Consider the following 18,770-nt stretch of genomic DNA (forward strand, 5'->3'; position numbering starts at 1 on the left):
AAGGCATAAATTTCCTCCTGAACTTGTACCGAAAAATCAATTACACACTTAAATTATTACGGCGACCTATTACACACTTAATCTTGTTCAAAGTGATATTAATACCCTCTCGGAACATGACATGATAAAGAAATTGTCTTCACCTTCCTTAAGGTGCGTGAGAAGAAAAAAATATATGTTAGAATGACAAATTTGAACACATGACACTATTTTATTGGTCATTATATAGTTATGTATTCTAATTTTTAATATATTAATTATTTCAATTTTCTTTCCTTTTTAATCTTTTTATTGGTGGCCCCAATTTCTTTAAAGCATTTACATTTTTCTTAAATTTGAGTTCTTCTTCTTCTTAAGGTATCACTACATTTATCACCATTGATTGTTTGATGGAAGCACATCCAACACTCTACCCTTAAAGAGGAACTCTAAAAAGAAATAGAAAGGAGTGGAGAACAATTTGACTTCCAAAGAAAAATTAATAATTTTTAACTTAAAATTCATGATTTTTCCGTCGAACTCGCTAGAGGATACACCAGAGAAGATTACCGAAAATAATCATGAGAAAGATAATGAGTTCTATTGAAAATCTTATAACATTTATGCATAAAATTCATGATTATATTGCCTAAATTTATCAAAAGTTTATCGAAGAAAATGATTTCTCCATCTTTGTCTTCTCTATTCTCGCCGGAGGACTACCTACAACCACCACAATGTCATTTTTATGTCTCAAATCATCAATATCATATTTGATTAATCATTACACACAAAGAATACTAATGAAATGCTTGATTTACATACTAGTTATCAAGATTTTTAAAGAATTTTACAGATTTGGAAATTTTATTTGTTCCACCGGCAACAACGGTGTTGCCCATCGCAGTGTCCAACATCTCTTAACTTCATAATTGACTTACTAATTCCTATTTTCTCTTCAATTTTTTATTTTTTCCTTCAATTTATGAACAATGGAGAAGAAGAAGAAGAAGAAACAAATTTTAAAAAGAGAAATGTATGGTGAGAGGAGGAAGATGCCCAAATCTTTATTCTTTTGCAAAAGTTAAGAAAATATAAAGAGATAAAGATTTTTAAAAATTAAAATAAATATTATTTATGTATGAAAACACGTGTACAACACATTTTTTTTACACAACTGAGATTATCTTCGGAAGGGGGTATTAATATCATTTTGAACAAGATTAGATGTGTAATAGGTCGCCACAATAGTTTGAACATATAACTGACTTTTCGACACAAATTCAAGAGGTAATTTATGCCTTTTCCCCTATATATATTTTGTATTAATGTATTTGAGTGCAGTAATAGGTATAAGTTGCAAGACACATGAACATGAGAAACATCGGTGGCTTGGGTCATTTCAAATAAAGTTCACGCAAGCGTCATTACTAATAAAAAAAAATGATTGCACAAACGTTTGAACTTTGAGCAAGAATTACATAAGAAGTTATTGCTGAATTCATATTTTGGGGGAACACCTATTTTCCCCTGTTTTCAATTTTTAGAATTGCAGTTTTGAGCTCTTGTTGGAGAGTAGACCTTGTAGGTATTAAAACGATGTCTTTCCAGACTGAACCAGGAGTCTGCAGAGACAATACATCATCTCCCTCGTACAGCTCGTAAATTGATTCTGCTTCTTCCTTCAGTTTTTTCACCATTTCCAAACACTTGATATCCTCTGGTTCCACCAACATTTTGTTCTCTCCATCTTTCCATGCTATTAACTGCAACAACGAGACATATCCAATGTAATCACACAAAGTGGAGTCTGTGAATGTATGCAGTAAATACGATTGAGATAAGAATGTTACCGGTGGTTTTGAGCCTAAGGCATTGGTGCAGTATAGCCTGGCGTTATCAACAAGTTCACAGTATTTGGGAAATGCATTTGCGAATCTCTTGTGAGAATTCAATTGGGGCTTTACTCTAACAGCCCTCCCTGTTGCTATAGCTCGCCTGCATACCACGTCTCAGTTCCAAATAATTTAACATTTTAAAAAGTTTTAGAAAATTACTTAGCAATGTTTTGACAAGTTATTCGTACCTGATGCCTCTAATAACAGCAAGGTAAGGATCACATACAACTCCCACCAATTCTATTCTATAAGGTTTACTGATCTTATTAGCTGACTCTTCTCCTTTTTCCTGTTCAATTTGTTCCCAATAATTTTCTGTAACTGTGCCATCCTCTGCAACCTTGTAACCTTCCCCCATTCGATATCGATGTTTGTGTACATTTCTTGCCATGACTATGGTCTGCTCAACAAATGGCTCCCATGATAAGGTTCCATCCATTATAACATCGCGCCCCTCGTTAAGAGCTGTGACTAGCAGAGAAGATGCTGCATCTGTTGAATTTTGATGTACCTGTAATATATATTTCAAAAAAATTTAATTATTGTTGTTGGGAGGATATATACTATTAACCACGCGTTTGCACAAGTCGAAGTATTAATTGTTACCAATTCAGCAGTTTGAAGCATGTCATTATGATGACCTCTTGAGCTAAGGGCTCTGTATATTACGTCTGTCTCCTTGAAAGCATCTGCCTCTACTACCACTGCATTTGCAGCTGCTTCCAACCAGAATGACCTGCCAAATTAGTCAAAATTTGAGTGATTTTAGTTTTGATAAAGTTATACGTACTAAGTAGTAGCCTATTACCAATATTTGATATTCTCAGCCCAACAATAATGAACAAAAAGGTAATCTAGCCAAGTTGTGAGATAGTAACATATTATTGTGATGGTTGGATAGTAGTTGACACGTAAAATCTTAGTTATTCAATTGATTGACTATTTAAACTCTCATAAAGGGTTTGATTATTAGTAATCTCCTCTTCCATTTAGCCCCTACCCCCAAGTTGATACACAGTACAATACAAGATTTTGTTTAGGGTCCATGACTCATGACTCATGACTCATGACAATGACAATGACAATAGGATATTGATATATGAAATTAGGTGAGTGAGTAATAGTTACTTACTGTTTGAGGATGTCTTTAAGGACAGTACTTTTGCCAGCTCCCATTCCACCACCCATAAGGAGGAGCACTGGACTTCTTTGACTGTGAGCAACTGGCACCATCACGTCCGTACATCTGGACTCACCATTACCGTCGTTAGATGATACCGTTCCGATCGCCTTCATCTCCTCTACCAGCGTAGAAAATACCCTAGTCACTTTCCAATCTTTTGTTATCTTCTCAAATCTCTGCTTCCTGAAATTGAAAACAATCCAATCCATCTTATAATTAATGAAGTGAATTGAGAATTATCATATATATATATATTATTTATTTATTACTATTATAATGAAATGTTGTTATCGACTACTTCAAAGTTCACTTCCACTAAAGGGACCAGTAACTCTGCCTATGTACACTTACTTATTTTTTTCACAAATAAAGAAAAACAGTTGCACTTCATTTTCAGGGAGCTGCCTATACCCCCACCTCTTTGCCTAGTTTTACTTTCTAATTTCTACATGCTCGAAAATAGCAAAATATTACGAAATTTTACTATTTAGTAAATCTTTTTTGTTTTCTAGTTAGATATGGAACATTTCCAATGTGCCAATTGGGTTCAATTGATTTTTTTTTTTGTTTTTCACCCGGGAGCATACATTGAAGCTTCGACTAAAGTTGAATCGCGCTTTGCAGGGCCCATTCGAGGGTAGCGCTCTTAATAGGATTTTTTCCATACCTGGAGCTCGAACGCGAGACTTCTAATTAAGGGTGAAGTATTTTCCTTGTGCACCATAACCCATGTTGATGGGTTCAATTGATTTATTTATTTCAGACTCTTATTTTCAAAATTTGGATTCTTCGTCATACTCACCACTAGACCCATGATTAAAATTTAGAATTTTATTTTTTATAAGTGAAAATCAAAAGTATGCTGAAATTTCATTTGTAAAAATAAAAAATTTCAAATGATGACTCTCCTTTTTTTATTATTATTAAAAAAACGTGACTATTGGTGAATTTTTTTCTTATCTCTAGCTTCCCCAAAACTGACCAAATAAATAAAATAGAAATTTGATTTTAACATTATCTTTGGTTGATACAACTAGATAAGATGAAACAGATTTTCTGGTCCTACAATTTAAAGCTGCCACCATGTGAAAAGTAAAGACAACTAGCCTTTGCAAAATTGACAGGAAATATAAATGTTAATGCCATTTGATCAACAATAATATACTGAGAGCATGTATTCAATATTAAACTAATGCAATTCGATTAATCATTGAAAATTCCTTTAATCCCCGGTTGATCATCAAATAGTAATAATATAATTCTGAAAATTTCCACTATTTCAATAAGAATTTGTTTTCTTAGTTTGGTGAAAAATAAATGAAAAAAAATCATATTTTGCAGAATAATTTTCCATTAATTCGTGATAAACAATTTTTATTTTTTTTGTATTTGTGTAATGATAAACAATCATTTTTACGCATGTTTTATCCTCTAATATCCAAAATTTACTGATACGATTCATTCAATGAGTAGTTGAAACTTTTAATTAAGAGGAGGAAATCTCAATTATTTGTCAGAAATCTGGATGTAGTAGGTTTGTAAGTCGTCCCCACATGCACAAAATTAGAAAATAGTTTTAAATTATTACTACCTTGTAGCTGCCAACACCAAATCCTTGAGTCTTTTCTGCTCAGAATCAACACTCAATACCTTCAACATAAAACAACTTTTTTCAGTTTTTGATTTATAAAAAAGTTAAATAACCTTGAATACATATATATATATATATATATATACCTGGGTAATTAACATAGAAGCTTTACTCCAATGAAAAGCAAAATAAGCAAGAATGCATCTCTCTAATTCATTTTCCAATTTGACATACAAAGATTCAGCATCTTGTTCATTTGCAAAGTATTCAAAAATACTATTATCACATCCTTTGGATCTCTTCAAGTATTCTTGTACTAACTCACATAACCCAACACACTCACTTTCATCTTTAAACCCCAATTGCCTTGCTACATACACATAATTACTTTTGAATAATATAATCAAATTGAAAAAGAAGAATAATTTATATATGGAAAGAAAGTGAAATCATCTCACCAACGTAATGAGAAAACTTTTCGAGTCTACCAGCAGCGCGCCCAGATTCAATACTGGTGTCGAAAATAGGAGAAAGTTGATTTATCATCTGATCATCAAATTTGGGAGATTTAGATTTATAATTACGAAGATGATGCATGGTGAAAGCTGAGATTATTCCTACAACACTACTTGCGCACACAGCAGATGCACTTTTCCATCTGCAGGAAAAAATATAAAACAAGTTTATATATAGGACAGAAATTAGAAAAACTTTGGACTATTCAACAAAAAGAGACAAATTATAAGTGTGACGATATTTTGAAGATGTCAAATTCAAAGCTCAGAATAATTGGTAGAGGAAGGGACTAAGTGGGTTAACATTTCAGCAGCATGTTTGATTTTTCTTTTTTCAAGTAAAAGTTGAAATTTCTTTCTTGGTCAGGGGCGGCTCTGCCTTATAAAAATTATGGCATATGTCTTAGGCATTCAATTTTGGAAGGCCTCAAATTTTTACCAAAAATAAATTAATGTGTTATTTTTTTATTTAAAATAATAATTATTTATAATAAAAAGTATATAGTATATATTTTTTATTACATTTCTTTGCTACATTCACATTATTTATTTTTTAAAACTCATTTTTGCTTAAAGTTTATCAACTTATTACTTATAGAATTGTGTTAACAATTCATATAATGATTGCTTTAATAAAATAATATTTTTCAACATTAAATTGGCAAAATCTTACCTAAAACTAATAATTATAAATAAAAAGAAGTACTCGAAAAAATCATCTATAAAAAAAACTAAGTAATAATTTGCATCTTAATAGTTAGAAAAATAAATTTTAAAATAAATATGTATGAAATTTGTTAAGCGTCAATTGAAATTTCACTTTAGGCCCCCAATTACGTTGAACCGCCCCTATTCTTGGTTTAAACTTTATTTTGTGGTGGAGTATGAATTATAATGATGAACATAAGTTAATGGGGTAAGATAAAATGGATGATGGAGTCAACTCATCCTTTTGAAAGATGAAAATAAATAAGTGATCATTGTATAGTGCATATCTGTTTATGTATTTATTTTTCGACGAGAGTGGGTGTGGTGGACCTGAAGAAAATGTGAATTTTTAAAAATATTTTAAAATATGAAGTTTATTTGGAATTTTGATAAATATTTTGTTGCTGTCCTAAATTAAAGTTATGTCAATTTTATGGCCTTAATATACTACGTGAAAAGTTAAAATAAAGTATTTTGAAAAAAAAGGTCATCCTTTTTTGGAAAAAGGACAAATATACCCAAACTATGGTAAATGGTATGCAGATATCATCCGTCATACTTTTGGGACATTGGTGCCTCTGTCGTTCAAAAAACTAGAGCATATATACCATTTATGCTAACGGACATACACGTGTCATAATCTTATTCACCGACCCGACATTTATTAAATATCGGATTGACGGATAAGATTGCGTAACGTGTCCCTATTTAATCTTCCGTTAGAGTAAAGGGCATATATGCTCTAGTTTTTTAACGGCAGAGTCACTAATATCCCAAAAATATGACGGATGGTATTTGTGTGTCATTTACGATAAAAGTATATTCGTCATTTTTTCCTTTTTTTTAAAATGTGAGAGTACAAAAGAGGTGTTTTTACTTTCTTTTTTTTATTATCATTTTATTTTAAATATTATCCAGCTATTTTATTTATTACAAAACCCATTCCATTTATTTTATCCACCAACTAAAGTACAAAAATGTCGACTTCAATTTGATAAAAATTATGTTTTGAACTTACTTCAATAGTGAAAATTTTGGTTTATCGGTTATGTTATGAGAGACAAAATCATGGTTGCTTTCACTGTTTAATAATGTTGTTTATTTTTTATATTATAATGGAGTTGTAAAATTAAATTGAATTATTTTTCTAGTTTTTACAAATTGAAGATATAGATCATATTTATATATATAAAAATTTACATATCCAAATTTTAAAAAAAAATAATAATTCAAATACTATTGCCTAACACAATTTCAAATTCAAAAATTCCAAAGAAAAGAAGAATTTTTTTTCATTTTCATCATCAGCTGATACATACATTGGGCATGTCCCTTTTTGACCGTTGGTTGAGATCAGTTTGAGAATGAATCATTTAAATTTAGAAGTTTATGAAAAAAAAAAAATCACTAAAAAGATAGTAAAAGAATCGAAAGCTTAAACAAATATTTAGCAATTTTTGCAAAAGATGCACTTTATTTTTAAGTATCCAACGACTGTTTGATTTTGTAAGTAGTAATCAAATAAATTGTGATGAGGGGAGTAAACTTTTGATATTTGTAAGTATTTACTATTATTTAGGAAAAAACAAGATTAAACAACATGTATTTAAAGTAAGTTAAATTAATTAAGCTAATCTAAATCATTATGACTTTTTGTTTGTCTTTAAAAAACTCATTATAATGCAATTTTATAAAATAATGTTCTCATTAAACAATGAACATTGAAGGGGAGAAATGTCATTTTCTCATGTCTTCTTCGGAATGGGAAAGGAAAGTTTAATTTAAAGAAAAAGTTTATCATATGGTGTACGATTTATTTTTTAAAAAGATATTTATAAACATTATTTTTATTTATACGTAACTTCATTATCGAAAAACCATCTGTAGATAGAGTGTTATTTTTATTTATACATAACTTCATTATTTTTTAGCAAAAGAACAAATGTAGCAGCATATATATAAATTGACAATTATTGAGCCAAATGATTATTCCCCATTACAGGAAACTATGTTAAAAAAAATATTAGTGTTATTAATTACACATCGCTAGAGCTCTCTTAGGTTTTAATAATACAATTATTTTTAAACTTAATTTCCCTGTAATGGGGGAAAAATAATTTGGCTCAAGAATTGTTAATTTATATTTATGTTGCTACATTTGTTCTTTTACTCAAAAAATAATGAAGTTAGATATAAATAAAAATAATATCTATAAATGTGTCATCTCTCTGTCTATCAGTTACTCCATTTTGTATGTAATGTGGCTGTTTCAACACATACACATTCGGGGGAGAAGCCGAAGGTGCTTTCCCGAATGAGTCCTACCCAACGTAAATTTAAAATAATCAGACTTTAATATAAATAACGAATATCAATTAGAATTATTTTTAAAAAAAAAAAAAGAAAAAAAAAGCACATGCACTATATGACATGTAAGCTATTTTCAAAAAAGGCCTCATAGTTCTTATATTCAAATTTTCAGTTATTAGAGGCTCATAACTTAATAGTGGGTCTAATAGAGGGTTCATTCAATATAGTTTCGTATTGTATCTGGCATAAAGTAATACATAAATTTTATATAATTTATGCAAATATTATTTATGAAAAAAAATAGCAACCGAACATTAAAAAATACAAGATAATGTGGAAATTAAATCTCCGTCACCAATCAAAACAATATCTTTTTTTTATTAAAGGTCAACTTTAACAAAAATAAATTAAATAAAACTACTTTTAATTTATCTTAAAACTTGACGTATTTGAATATATACAAATATATAATAAGTTACTCCCTTTTTTCACTTCAAATATAACCAATAAGTAATGATAATTACAATTTACATCTAGAAGTTTTCTATAATTTCCTTTTAAATTCAGAGTCAGCTCATCTTTGGATGTTTCATAATTTTCCCTCATTTATTTATTTATTGAGGTGAGGTGGTGATGGACCTGAAAGTATATTTAATTAACTTTTCATTTTCCAACTAACACAATATACACAGAGAGGGTCCGATTGGTTTGGAGACAAATTATACCCAGCTTGATTTGATATATAACAAATTAATTAGTATAATGTATAATCCAAAGATAATTATTATTCTTATTTTCATATTTTATCTTTAGAATTAATTAGTTATTCCTCGTATCATTTTCAATATGTAAAACTGAATATCAATTAATAAAAATAGTGTGGTAAATAGGCATATAATTTCTTTTTAAAAATAAGTGTGCTAAACATAACAAGTAAAAATGAACGAGACAGTAACTTGAAATGTGAAATCAAACTCGTCATCATCATACAACTCACACGGTATGTTAGGTGCCAACTTCCATACGCAAAAATAATAAAGTAGCATGACTCCATTGACTTGATTAGAGGCAATTTATAATAGTGCGTAATCACCTAGAGATCACTAAGAATAAAATAGTAATAAAATATTCACAAACTTCTAAAACATATACAATATGCAATTGACTTGACTTTAAAATATAAACAAAGACTTAATCTATAAAGAAATAAAACTTGCTAATTAATCGCATGGACCTAATGATTAAAAAAACTAAATAAAGTTGGTTTAATTTTTTGGTTATGCAAATAAAAGAAAAAATAATGCTACAAAAGTTGAAGAAATTAAAAAAAATAATTTGAGAATTGACAAATTCAAAAATCAGTGGTTGAAATTACTATTTGAGAATATGATTTTTCTACTCTTTGAAGTTTAGAAACTGATTGGAAATGATATTTGTGTTTAATTTATCATCACGAATTTAAACACTACTATGTGAATTAAAGTAAAAAAAGTATATATCTAAAACTCCATTATTAGAGTTTTTAAAATCTTGAAAACTCTCAAATGAGTTTTGTGATTTATTGAAAACTGTAACAAATTTGTGGTTGGGATTTGTTGGAGAAGTTGTTAAACTTTGAATTTATTTAGTGAAGATTTGAGCAAAGCTAGGTTGAATTTTTTTTTCATTTTAGCCAAAAGCAAAATGTATGAAAATAAAGAACAATGTTGTTGTTTTTCAATTGTTATTATCATCACGGTATAATAATGTTAAACAATGTATAATAAGTGTATCATATTAAATTATAATTATACAAGTGTAAATTAAATTATTTTTTAACTACAAGCAACTTAAGAAATTATTTGTGATCTTTTTTTTTTTTTTGGTTGAAAACTATTTGTGATTTGATAGATAGTGAAAGTCTATTTAATTCTATTAATTGATTTTTGTCGCTCCACTTGTAATCAATCATTGAGTAATATTATATCAATTATTGTCATTATCTCAATTCTATCCAATGCAAAAATCAACAGATTAGCATTCAACTAACTATATTTATGATAAATCTCAACTTTATTACATATTTTCTGATTGAAACGAACTAAACCAAAATAGGGTTCACTCATATATAATAGAGTGAAATTCAAAGAACTTAAATTTCTTAAACGGACACATACTTATCATTTTTTTAAAATATTAAATCATATTGTATCGAGTGAAATTTACTTAAGCACGTGCCAAAAAATATAGGACACATGGTGGTGAGGTCTGAAGGAAGCAAAGGCATTGACATTTGGCAAGATTGACCTTCCGAAGATGCATCATCGGTTACAAAAGAAATAATTTCTACTAGGGATGCATTGATGTCACTATTGGCTCGAGCGTATTTAAAATATAACATGAAAATTGGCTCGGGCATATTTATAATATGGCATGAAAAATTAGCATACATCTAGACTCTTTATAAAGTGACAAAATAAAAGTTGAAATACATAATTGATTGTCTATCTAAAAAACTTCTAACATGACTGAGTAATGTAGGATAAGACCCAAACATACCTAAAGCAAACTAATATGAAATACTCCATCAAATTCTTGAGACCCAATTCATTGATTTTGAACTCTAATAAATTTTTGAACGCCAAGATTTCTTCCTTGATTTCCATTTGTTAACCTTTCAAATTTTGGTGGAGTTTTTTTCCTAAGAAAAGATCAAAATAGTGTTTGATGTATGTGTATTTTATTTTGATCATTAATATATTTTATTTGATCGAAATGGTCTTTGATATATAATAAAGGTGTTTATTGTGATCCTTAATATATTTCATTTGATTGAAATGATCATTGGTGTATAGTAAAATGTATGCACAATTTGGTCATTTACTCTAAACCTAACAGATTTATCAAAATAAAAAGTGTAAATTTAATGGTAGACCTCACATAGCTAGCAAAATCCATCATTGTTATATTCTTTGTTAGCTTCAAAGAAAGAACTCTATGAAATCTAGCATTATTGTCTCTACTTTCTTTAACATGATTTACTATTTTCTCTTGCTTAAAATAAAAATGGATATTAGGTCAATAGAATAATATTTTAGGAAAGAAAAAATAGTAAATTTTGTTGGAGAAAGTAGAGAAAATGGTGTAAGATTTTATGGAGTTCTTTTATAGGAGCTAACAAAGAAGACAACAATGGTAAATTTTGTTAGCCACATAAGATTCATGATTAAATTAAGAGAAAATTTCAGAAATAGCAAAGATAATAGACATAATAAGGCTCTATAACTACTGTTTTTAGTTATTTTTATTTAGAATCACCACTTAATTTTGAAGAAAAATCAAGAAAACTTTAATTTCAAAAGATTTAAAACATGAAAATCAATTGAAATACCAAAGGGAGGTTCGGGGTTCACATCAACACTTCAAGAAGGGTTTTTAAGCACTTGAAGTGCCTGCTAACACACGGTTATCTGACGATTTAAAATATTTGGCTAAAAACTTAAAGGAAGTAGGCATGCTCAACTACTTAAGGAAATAATCAACTTTTTACACTTAAATTATTTTTAAAGGAAAAGGAAACAATATTGTCTAAAATATGACTAAGTAAGTAATTTCAAAGTATTTTAGAAATCAAATGAATAGAAAGACAAGTGCTTACTAAAAAAATAATTTAAGAATAACTAAAAACAAAAATAACTCATTTTTGGCGAATTGAGTTAACTTTAAGATTTTTCATCAAATAACCAAGTAATAAAAATAAAAAAATTGGGAAAAAATTTTGGGTCCAAGTCTGATTTCTATCCGCCTGGGCCAACACTTTGGCTTAATTTCTGATTTTTCTTTGAGATTTTGACTCAACTTTCGTTCTGCCTAAAACTAACAAAGGGCTGCCAAATATAGGCGGGTTTGGCCGAATAATATCAAAATCTGTTGCTGAAACTTTTAGGGGGCTTTTTGCCCCATTTTCGCCCTTGAAATCTATGTATTCACTGGTTGTATACTATATATAGGTTGTATTTTGGTCATTTTTACTGTATATCAAATGTATACAGCCCACTTCAGCTTTCAACACCTGTAGTATAAACTTTCAGCCTCGTACATCTATCTTCAACCTGTATATCAATGTATATATTTAGTGTATACAACCTATTTTTCAACTTTTTGAAGGCTTATATTTCAACGTTCAGCCTACATTTTGCTTCCAATGACCCAAACAGAAAGTGGAGACTGACTTGATGACCAAAAAAATTGATCCTCTATGGCTCATCTCGAGAATGCAAAGAAGGGAAGTTCGCCATGGACTCGAAAGGGTTCATACAACAAACGAAAGCAAAATTAACATTTGAGATAAAGAAAATAAATGCGTCATAACTTAGTTGAAACAAAAGTAACTTAAGTATTTCAAATCCATTTGATCATTATAAATAATAAATTGTCCAGTTGGACACTTATATATCTTTAAAATATACTATTAAATCGTGTAGGGGTAATAAGTCTTGCCCAAAGTTTGGGATTGTTACAATAATTTCGGTCAAAGTTCGAATATATTTCAGACTTTTTTCCCATTATTTTTTATTTTTGAAATCCAAATTTATATATATATATATATATACCAAAATATTTTATCTTGAGGTCTTAAACATGTTAGGTGGAAGCTTAATTTAAAAATTGACAAAAAAGAAAGAAACATTCTTTAATGTTTCAAAACGAACTAAAAGAAAGACACAATATAATTTATTTATTTTTGTTAAAAAATATATATAATAATTCTATTATTATTTTAAAATAGAGATCCTCGAATTTAGGATGGGACCTAAGACGGATACCTCATTTTTGGCATTGAGCAGCCCCAAGGAGAGCATAAAGTCATGGTTTTCTCCTATTTATTGTTCCTGTTGTCCAAGGAAAGATGGAACAAATTATTAATGGGGAATCTAAAATGTAGGTGAAGTTTGAAGTTTTAAATCAATTTTGTTCAAGAGTTGCGCTTAATCGTTCTTCATTCCATGAACTGTAAAATAGAAAGCTCTTGTCATGGCTTTAGAAAGAATTCCACCTTTTTCACTTACTTGTGAAGTCATTCTACTTTTGTATTGATGTTTTAAATATTCACCTCCATTTTTCTTTATGTGTTGATGTTCCTCTTGTTGTTAATCTCTTCTCGAGAAATAAGCTTTCTTCGTAATTAGTTGTGGGAAGAATCCTTGTTCTCCTCTTTAAATACTATTTGTAGAAAAAGTAAAATTTTCATTTAAGAAGAATTATTAATTTTTTTTTGACATATTTGAAGTACTATAAAGTGACATAAAGATCAAAACTGAAATACATAACTGATTGTTTATCAATAAAACTTCTAATATGACTGAGTAATGGCAATTATGACAAAACCCAAGCAAACTAATATGAAATACTCCAGCAAATTCTTGAGACCCAATTCATTGATTTTGAACACCATGATTTCTTCCTTGGTTTCCACTCGTTACCTTTCAAATTTTGGTGAAGTTTTTTTCAAAGAAAATGATCTGTTGGAATTCTACCCTCCTGAATTCTATATAGGAACACGTAATGACTACTTGTTCTTGTTTGTTTGAAGCTTAACAATAAATAATTTCATATAACAACTTGCTCAGGACTTTATATTATTTAAAAACCTTCAAATAACACAACGATTACAAAGCTATGTAACCTAAGGAATTATAAACTCTAATTCCTAACTACCCAAGACAAAACCCCCAGGTTTTAGTCTTCAAACGTTCTTCAAGTAATTCAACTTGTCAAACGAAACTTACTTACAAACACTTGATTGTAATCAAAACTCTTGACTGCAATCGTACAATTTTTCTCTCAACTCGCAGCACTCCCAAAAATAAAAATCAAAACTCTCTCAACTTTTGATCGTGTTTTGATATTACTCTCAATGTAAGTGCGCAATCTTTCTGAAGAAAATAACCCTCTATTTATAGATCAGAATTCCAGCAAGTCCTTATTCGACTCAACTTTGTCTTTGCCGCTACAAAGCCTTGTTGACCTCAACTTGGACTCCTATTTGTACTCAACCTCTTTCACAGAAACCTTACACATAGTAGTTTTCCTTATTGATTAAGACAACTTCCTTAACCTTGAATACGTATTGCTATACGTTTCTACTGCTATACGTTTTTGACAGAATACTTTTGTATCACGTATGCACGACCTGTTCTATTTACTTTGCCATTCTTCAAAACATAGAGGCTTTAACAAATTCCCCCTTTTTGACTATGGCAAATTCTTTCCGCTTGCATCGAACAGGTAATCACCATATGCACGGGTAATCACCACATGCACGTTGACCCTTCCCCCTTTTGACATTAGGCAAAAATCTGAAAATGAAGATTTATCCAAGCCAGAAGCAATAACATCACAAGAAGCTATAAAAACAAACACACCAAACTGAGTCATTAGTTACATCACAGATCAGAAACAAAAACCATTAGCCACAAAAATAGAAATGTCTACTAAAGACTTCAGAAAGTGAGAACCCAAAACACAAGACATAGCACACTAAGCGGATGTTTAGACAGATGGTGGTAAAGCAGAGGATGAGGAAGATAAGTCTCTGGTTAACAATTCATAGAGGTGCTTCAGACGATCGGAATTAGATAATCTCTCAGTATTCAACGCAGCCTGAGTCTGAGCAAGCTCCTCCTTAAGCCTTGAATTTTCCTCAGCTAATCGATCATGCTTCAGACCATAATCAATGTGCAACTTATCTAATGCAGCAGAGTGAGAAACCTTTAGTGCATTAATTTCCTCAGTCTTAGCAGTCAACGAGGCTCTCAACCTTTGCATAGGTGCATTTGCCCCTCTCTCTGTAGCAGGTATAGTTTCATGATTCACAACCCCTAAGACATCCTTGATGGTCTGAATCTGCCATTCCCTAACAGGAACACAAAAATGTTCAAACACCATACCAAGCCAGAACCCATACGCCAGTCCACGTTCCTTTTTATCAAACACACATAAACTATGTATATGACTGAGAATCAGGGCAGGTAAGTTAATTTGGATCTTAGATAGCAACAACTCCATAAGAGTAAGATCCAAATAATTTGCCTCCGTCCTTTTTTGCTTGCGAGGTAGTACTATCTTATGCACAACATCAAACAACAAACGATGCAAGGGTAGCATAGCTCCTTTATCAACTCTGGTATAATCAGTCAGTGTAGGATCATTTGAGAATCGGTGACATATTTCAAGAGCAGAGATGTTACCCTCCAGAGGTGGCCAATTTCGCTTAACGTAGTGACCTCATCCCTTATTTGGTACCCCGAGTATAGAGGATAAAATCTCAGCATTGAGAGTGAATGAAACACCACAAACAGTACTTGAAATTGACGTATCAGACCCTGTCGCATTAAGGTAGAACTCCCTGGTTTCCTCTCTACCCATTCTACGCCTAACTGTTCCTTGACTAAGTAGTTCAGTCCATCCTTGGGCTTGCACAAGTGTCAGTAATTCACTCATCTCATCACCCCCAAATCCAGTAATTACCCTACCCCGAATCACACTTCTTGTCCCAAAAGATTGTACCCTAGCAGAGTCAATTTCAACAATTTCTTTGGGACTAGATTCTTTCGATTTAGATGTATTTCTTTTTCGTTTTCTACTCTTCTTTGGTTCAATGTCATCATCATCAATCTCTATAGGATTAGAAGGTAGAACAAACTTACTTTGCACCGGGCGAGTAATCTTAGTTGATTTATCAAGAAGCATGGCGTCCCGAATACGCTGTACAGATCGAGTCACTCGAACCGGAGCCCTCACTGATGGGTTAGAAATACGACTTGCATGAGCATTTGGTAGAATCATAGCAATGGGTCGACAAGAGTTTTGACGCAGTCGTGAACGAAGCCTTTTAGAAACCAGCTGGACCAATGGAATATCATCGTCGGCGTCACAAGAAGAATATGCTTGTTCCTTTGAGAATGTTTGTTCCCCCTCACTAAGTGTTATCATTTCATCTCCTAAATCAGACCCCAAACTCGGGTTTCTTCTTTCCCCCTGAATTAATGCTTCTTCCATAAGAGGATATGTAAGATGAGTTATTCCGCAAGGGTCAATGAACAGGACAGCAGGTAGTTCAAAGAGGTTTTCTGGATTTTCAAAGGGAATAAGGGCAAGGTTTAGATTTGAGGAGGATGCCATGGTTTTGAAAATAGGGTTTGATGAATATAGGGAAGAGACTAATGAAGGAAAATGGGTTTTCGATGGAGAGTAAAAAATAAAGAAGGTTTGAGAATGATTACAGGGAAGTGGAAGGGTTTTTGGAGAAGAGGAACAGGTTGATTTGATGGAGGAGTCAGATTGATTTTTATTTTGGCGGTTTAAAAAAATCCTGCTGACTGGTATTTAATGCGGGAACGAGTACCAGTGCACAAGTCTTAATAATTTGGTCTTACTTAAATAAGTATAGTAGACATACCTTTTAGTGTAGGATGATGAATTTTTGAAGTCCAAGTCCTTGAGTTCCTAATTACCTGAGAATGATGAATTCGTTAGTTACAGTTCGTTATGAATATTAAAACCTGTTAGCATTTGCCCCTTTTCTAATTAAGTGCCATAGTTGACGTTCGTGAGCAGAGATACTCAGGTGATCTTCATCATTCCTAATTCCAACCTGTTCCTTTCAAAGTGTTCCCTTGCTAATGTTTTTGTAAAAATGTCTGCAATTTGTTGTTCAGTGGCACAGAAATTCATTGAAATTTGCCCATTTTCTACATTGTCCCTTAGGAAGTGATGACGGATGTCTATATGTTTTGTTCTCTTATGTTGGACAGGATTCTTTGCAATGTTTATTGCGCTTGTATTACACAAAAAATTGGGACACACTCAACATGAAGCCCAAAGTCCCTAAGCTGTTGTTTAATCCACAATAATTGAGCACAACACGAAGCTGCTGCCACATACTCAGCTTCTGCGGTGGATAATGCAACAGAGTTTTGTTTATTTGATCCCCAAGAGATTAAACATGAACCAAGAAAGTGAGCCATACTTGTAGTACTTTTTCTGTCTGCAAGGTAACCAACATAATCTACATCGGCATACCCTACCAATTCGAAGTTACTTCTCTTTGGATACCATAGTCCCAAATCAGTGGTTCCTTTTAAGTATCTGAGAATTCTTTTAACAGCTTGGAGATGAGATTCTTTGGGACTAGTTTGAAATCGAGCACATAATCCCACACTGAACACAATATTTGGTCTGTTGGCTGTAAGGTACAAGAGAGACCCAATCATGCCTCTATACAGTTTTTGTTCCACAGCAGAACCTGTTCCTTCTAAGTCTAATTTTGTAGCTGTAGCTATTGTGGTATCAATTTGTTTAGCATCTTCCATGTTAAACCTTTTGAGTAGTTCTTTGGCATACTTTTGCTGATGAATAAAGGTACCTGATTGTGTTTGCTTTATTTGGAGCCCTAGGAAGTAGTTCAATTCGCCAATCATACTCATCTCAAACTCGTTGCTCATAAGGTTGGCAAATTCGTTTGTGAGAGTCTTGTTTGTGGCTCCAAAGATGATGTCGTCTACATACACCTGTACTATTAGTAGGTCCTTTCCTTTGTTTCTGAGAAAAGGGTGTCATCAATTTTCCCTCTTAAATAGCCATGACTTAAGAGAAACCTTGACAGCCTATCATACTATGCCCTTGGAGCTTGTTTTAACCCATAAAGAGCCTTATCAAGTTTATAGACATAGTCAGGATAGTCATTGTTTTCAAAACCAGGAGGTTGTTTGACAAATACTTCTTCCCTTAGTAAACCATTAAGAAATGCACTTTTTACATCCATTTGATACAAAGTGAACTCCATGTGTGATGCAAATGCAATGAGTAATCTGATTGCCTCTAACCTGGCCACAGGTGCGAATGTTTCATCATAATCTATCCCTTCTTCTTGATTGTACCCTTGGACTACTAGCCTGGCTTTGTTTCTTATTATTGTACCATGTTCATCTAACTTGTTTCGAAACACCCACTTTGTACCAATTATGGTTCTATTTGTTGGTTTCGGCACCAGATGCCAAACTTTACTCCTTTCAAACTGATTTAGTTCTTCTTCCATAGCCATAATCCAATCTGCATCTTAGAGAGCTTCACTGATCTTCTTTGGTTCCATCATGGATAGGAATGCATTAAAAGCACAGTGGTTTTTTATCCCTGACCTCAACTTGGACTCCTATTTGTACTCAACCTCTTTCACAGAAACCTTACACATAGTAGTTTTCCTTATTGATTAAGACAACTTCCTTAACCTTGAATTTCTACTGCTATACGTACTGCTATACGTTTCTACTGCTATACGTTTTTGACAGAATACTTTTGTATCACGTATGCACGACCTGTTCTATTTACTTTGCCATTCTTCAAAACATAGAGGCTTTAACATGATCAAAATAGTCCTTGATGTATTTGCAATACTTTATTTTGATCGTTAATATATTTTATTTAATCGGAATGATCTTTAATATATGACAAATGTGTTTATTTTGATTCTTAATATATTTAACTTAATTAAAATGATCCTTAATATATAACAGAATGTATTCATTTTGGTCCTTTATTCTAAACCT

The 18,770-nt window shown here is 31.5% G+C and overlaps 2 protein-coding genes across 2 annotated transcripts; both read right to left on the bottom strand.

Moving 5' to 3' along the window:
* Positions 1-1,354: 1,354 nt before the first annotated feature.
* Positions 1,355-5,530, bottom strand: LOC125838183 (calmodulin calcium-dependent NAD kinase). The gene is made up of 8 exons (XM_049517256.1): positions 5,110-5,530; positions 4,798-5,021; positions 4,652-4,710; positions 3,010-3,243; positions 2,484-2,613; positions 2,066-2,388; positions 1,833-1,977; positions 1,355-1,745 (listed from the first exon to the last, which is right to left on the bottom strand). The coding sequence occupies exons 1-8, from the start codon at positions 5,246-5,248 to the stop codon at positions 1,500-1,502; spliced, it is 1,500 nt and encodes a 499-aa protein (XP_049373213.1). The 5' UTR covers positions 5,249-5,530; the 3' UTR covers positions 1,355-1,499.
* An 11,464-nt stretch (positions 5,531-16,994) lies between these two features.
* LOC125838023 (secreted RxLR effector protein 161-like) lies at positions 16,995-17,537 on the bottom strand. Its single transcript, XM_049517075.1, has one exon. The coding sequence runs from the start codon at positions 17,535-17,537 to the stop codon at positions 16,995-16,997; it is 543 nt and encodes a 180-aa protein (XP_049373032.1).
* Between the last annotated feature and the right edge of the window lie 1,233 nt (positions 17,538-18,770).

Source organism: Solanum verrucosum, unplaced genomic scaffold (genome assembly GCF_900185275.1).
Source record: "Solanum verrucosum unplaced genomic scaffold, falcon-dt-bn FXZP01000079.1, whole genome shotgun sequence".
In the NCBI taxonomy this organism is placed as follows: Eukaryota; Viridiplantae; Streptophyta; class Magnoliopsida; order Solanales; family Solanaceae; genus Solanum; species Solanum verrucosum.

Coding starts and splice junctions, on each gene's coding strand:
- LOC125838183 (XM_049517256.1), bottom strand. CDS start 5,248: ATGCATCATCTTCGTAATTATAAATCTAAATCTCCCAAATTTGATGAT. Junction 3,244..4,651: donor TTGGTGTTGGCAGCTACAAG/GTAGTAATAATT, acceptor TTTCAATTTCAG/GAAGCAGAGATTTGAGAAGA. Junction 1,746..1,832: donor CCTTAGGCTCAAAACCACCG/GTAACATTCTTA, acceptor TCGTTGTTGCAG/TTAATAGCATGGAAAGATGG.
- LOC125838023 (XM_049517075.1), bottom strand. CDS start 17,537: ATGGAAGATGCTAAACAAATTGATACCACAATAGCTACAGCTACAAAA.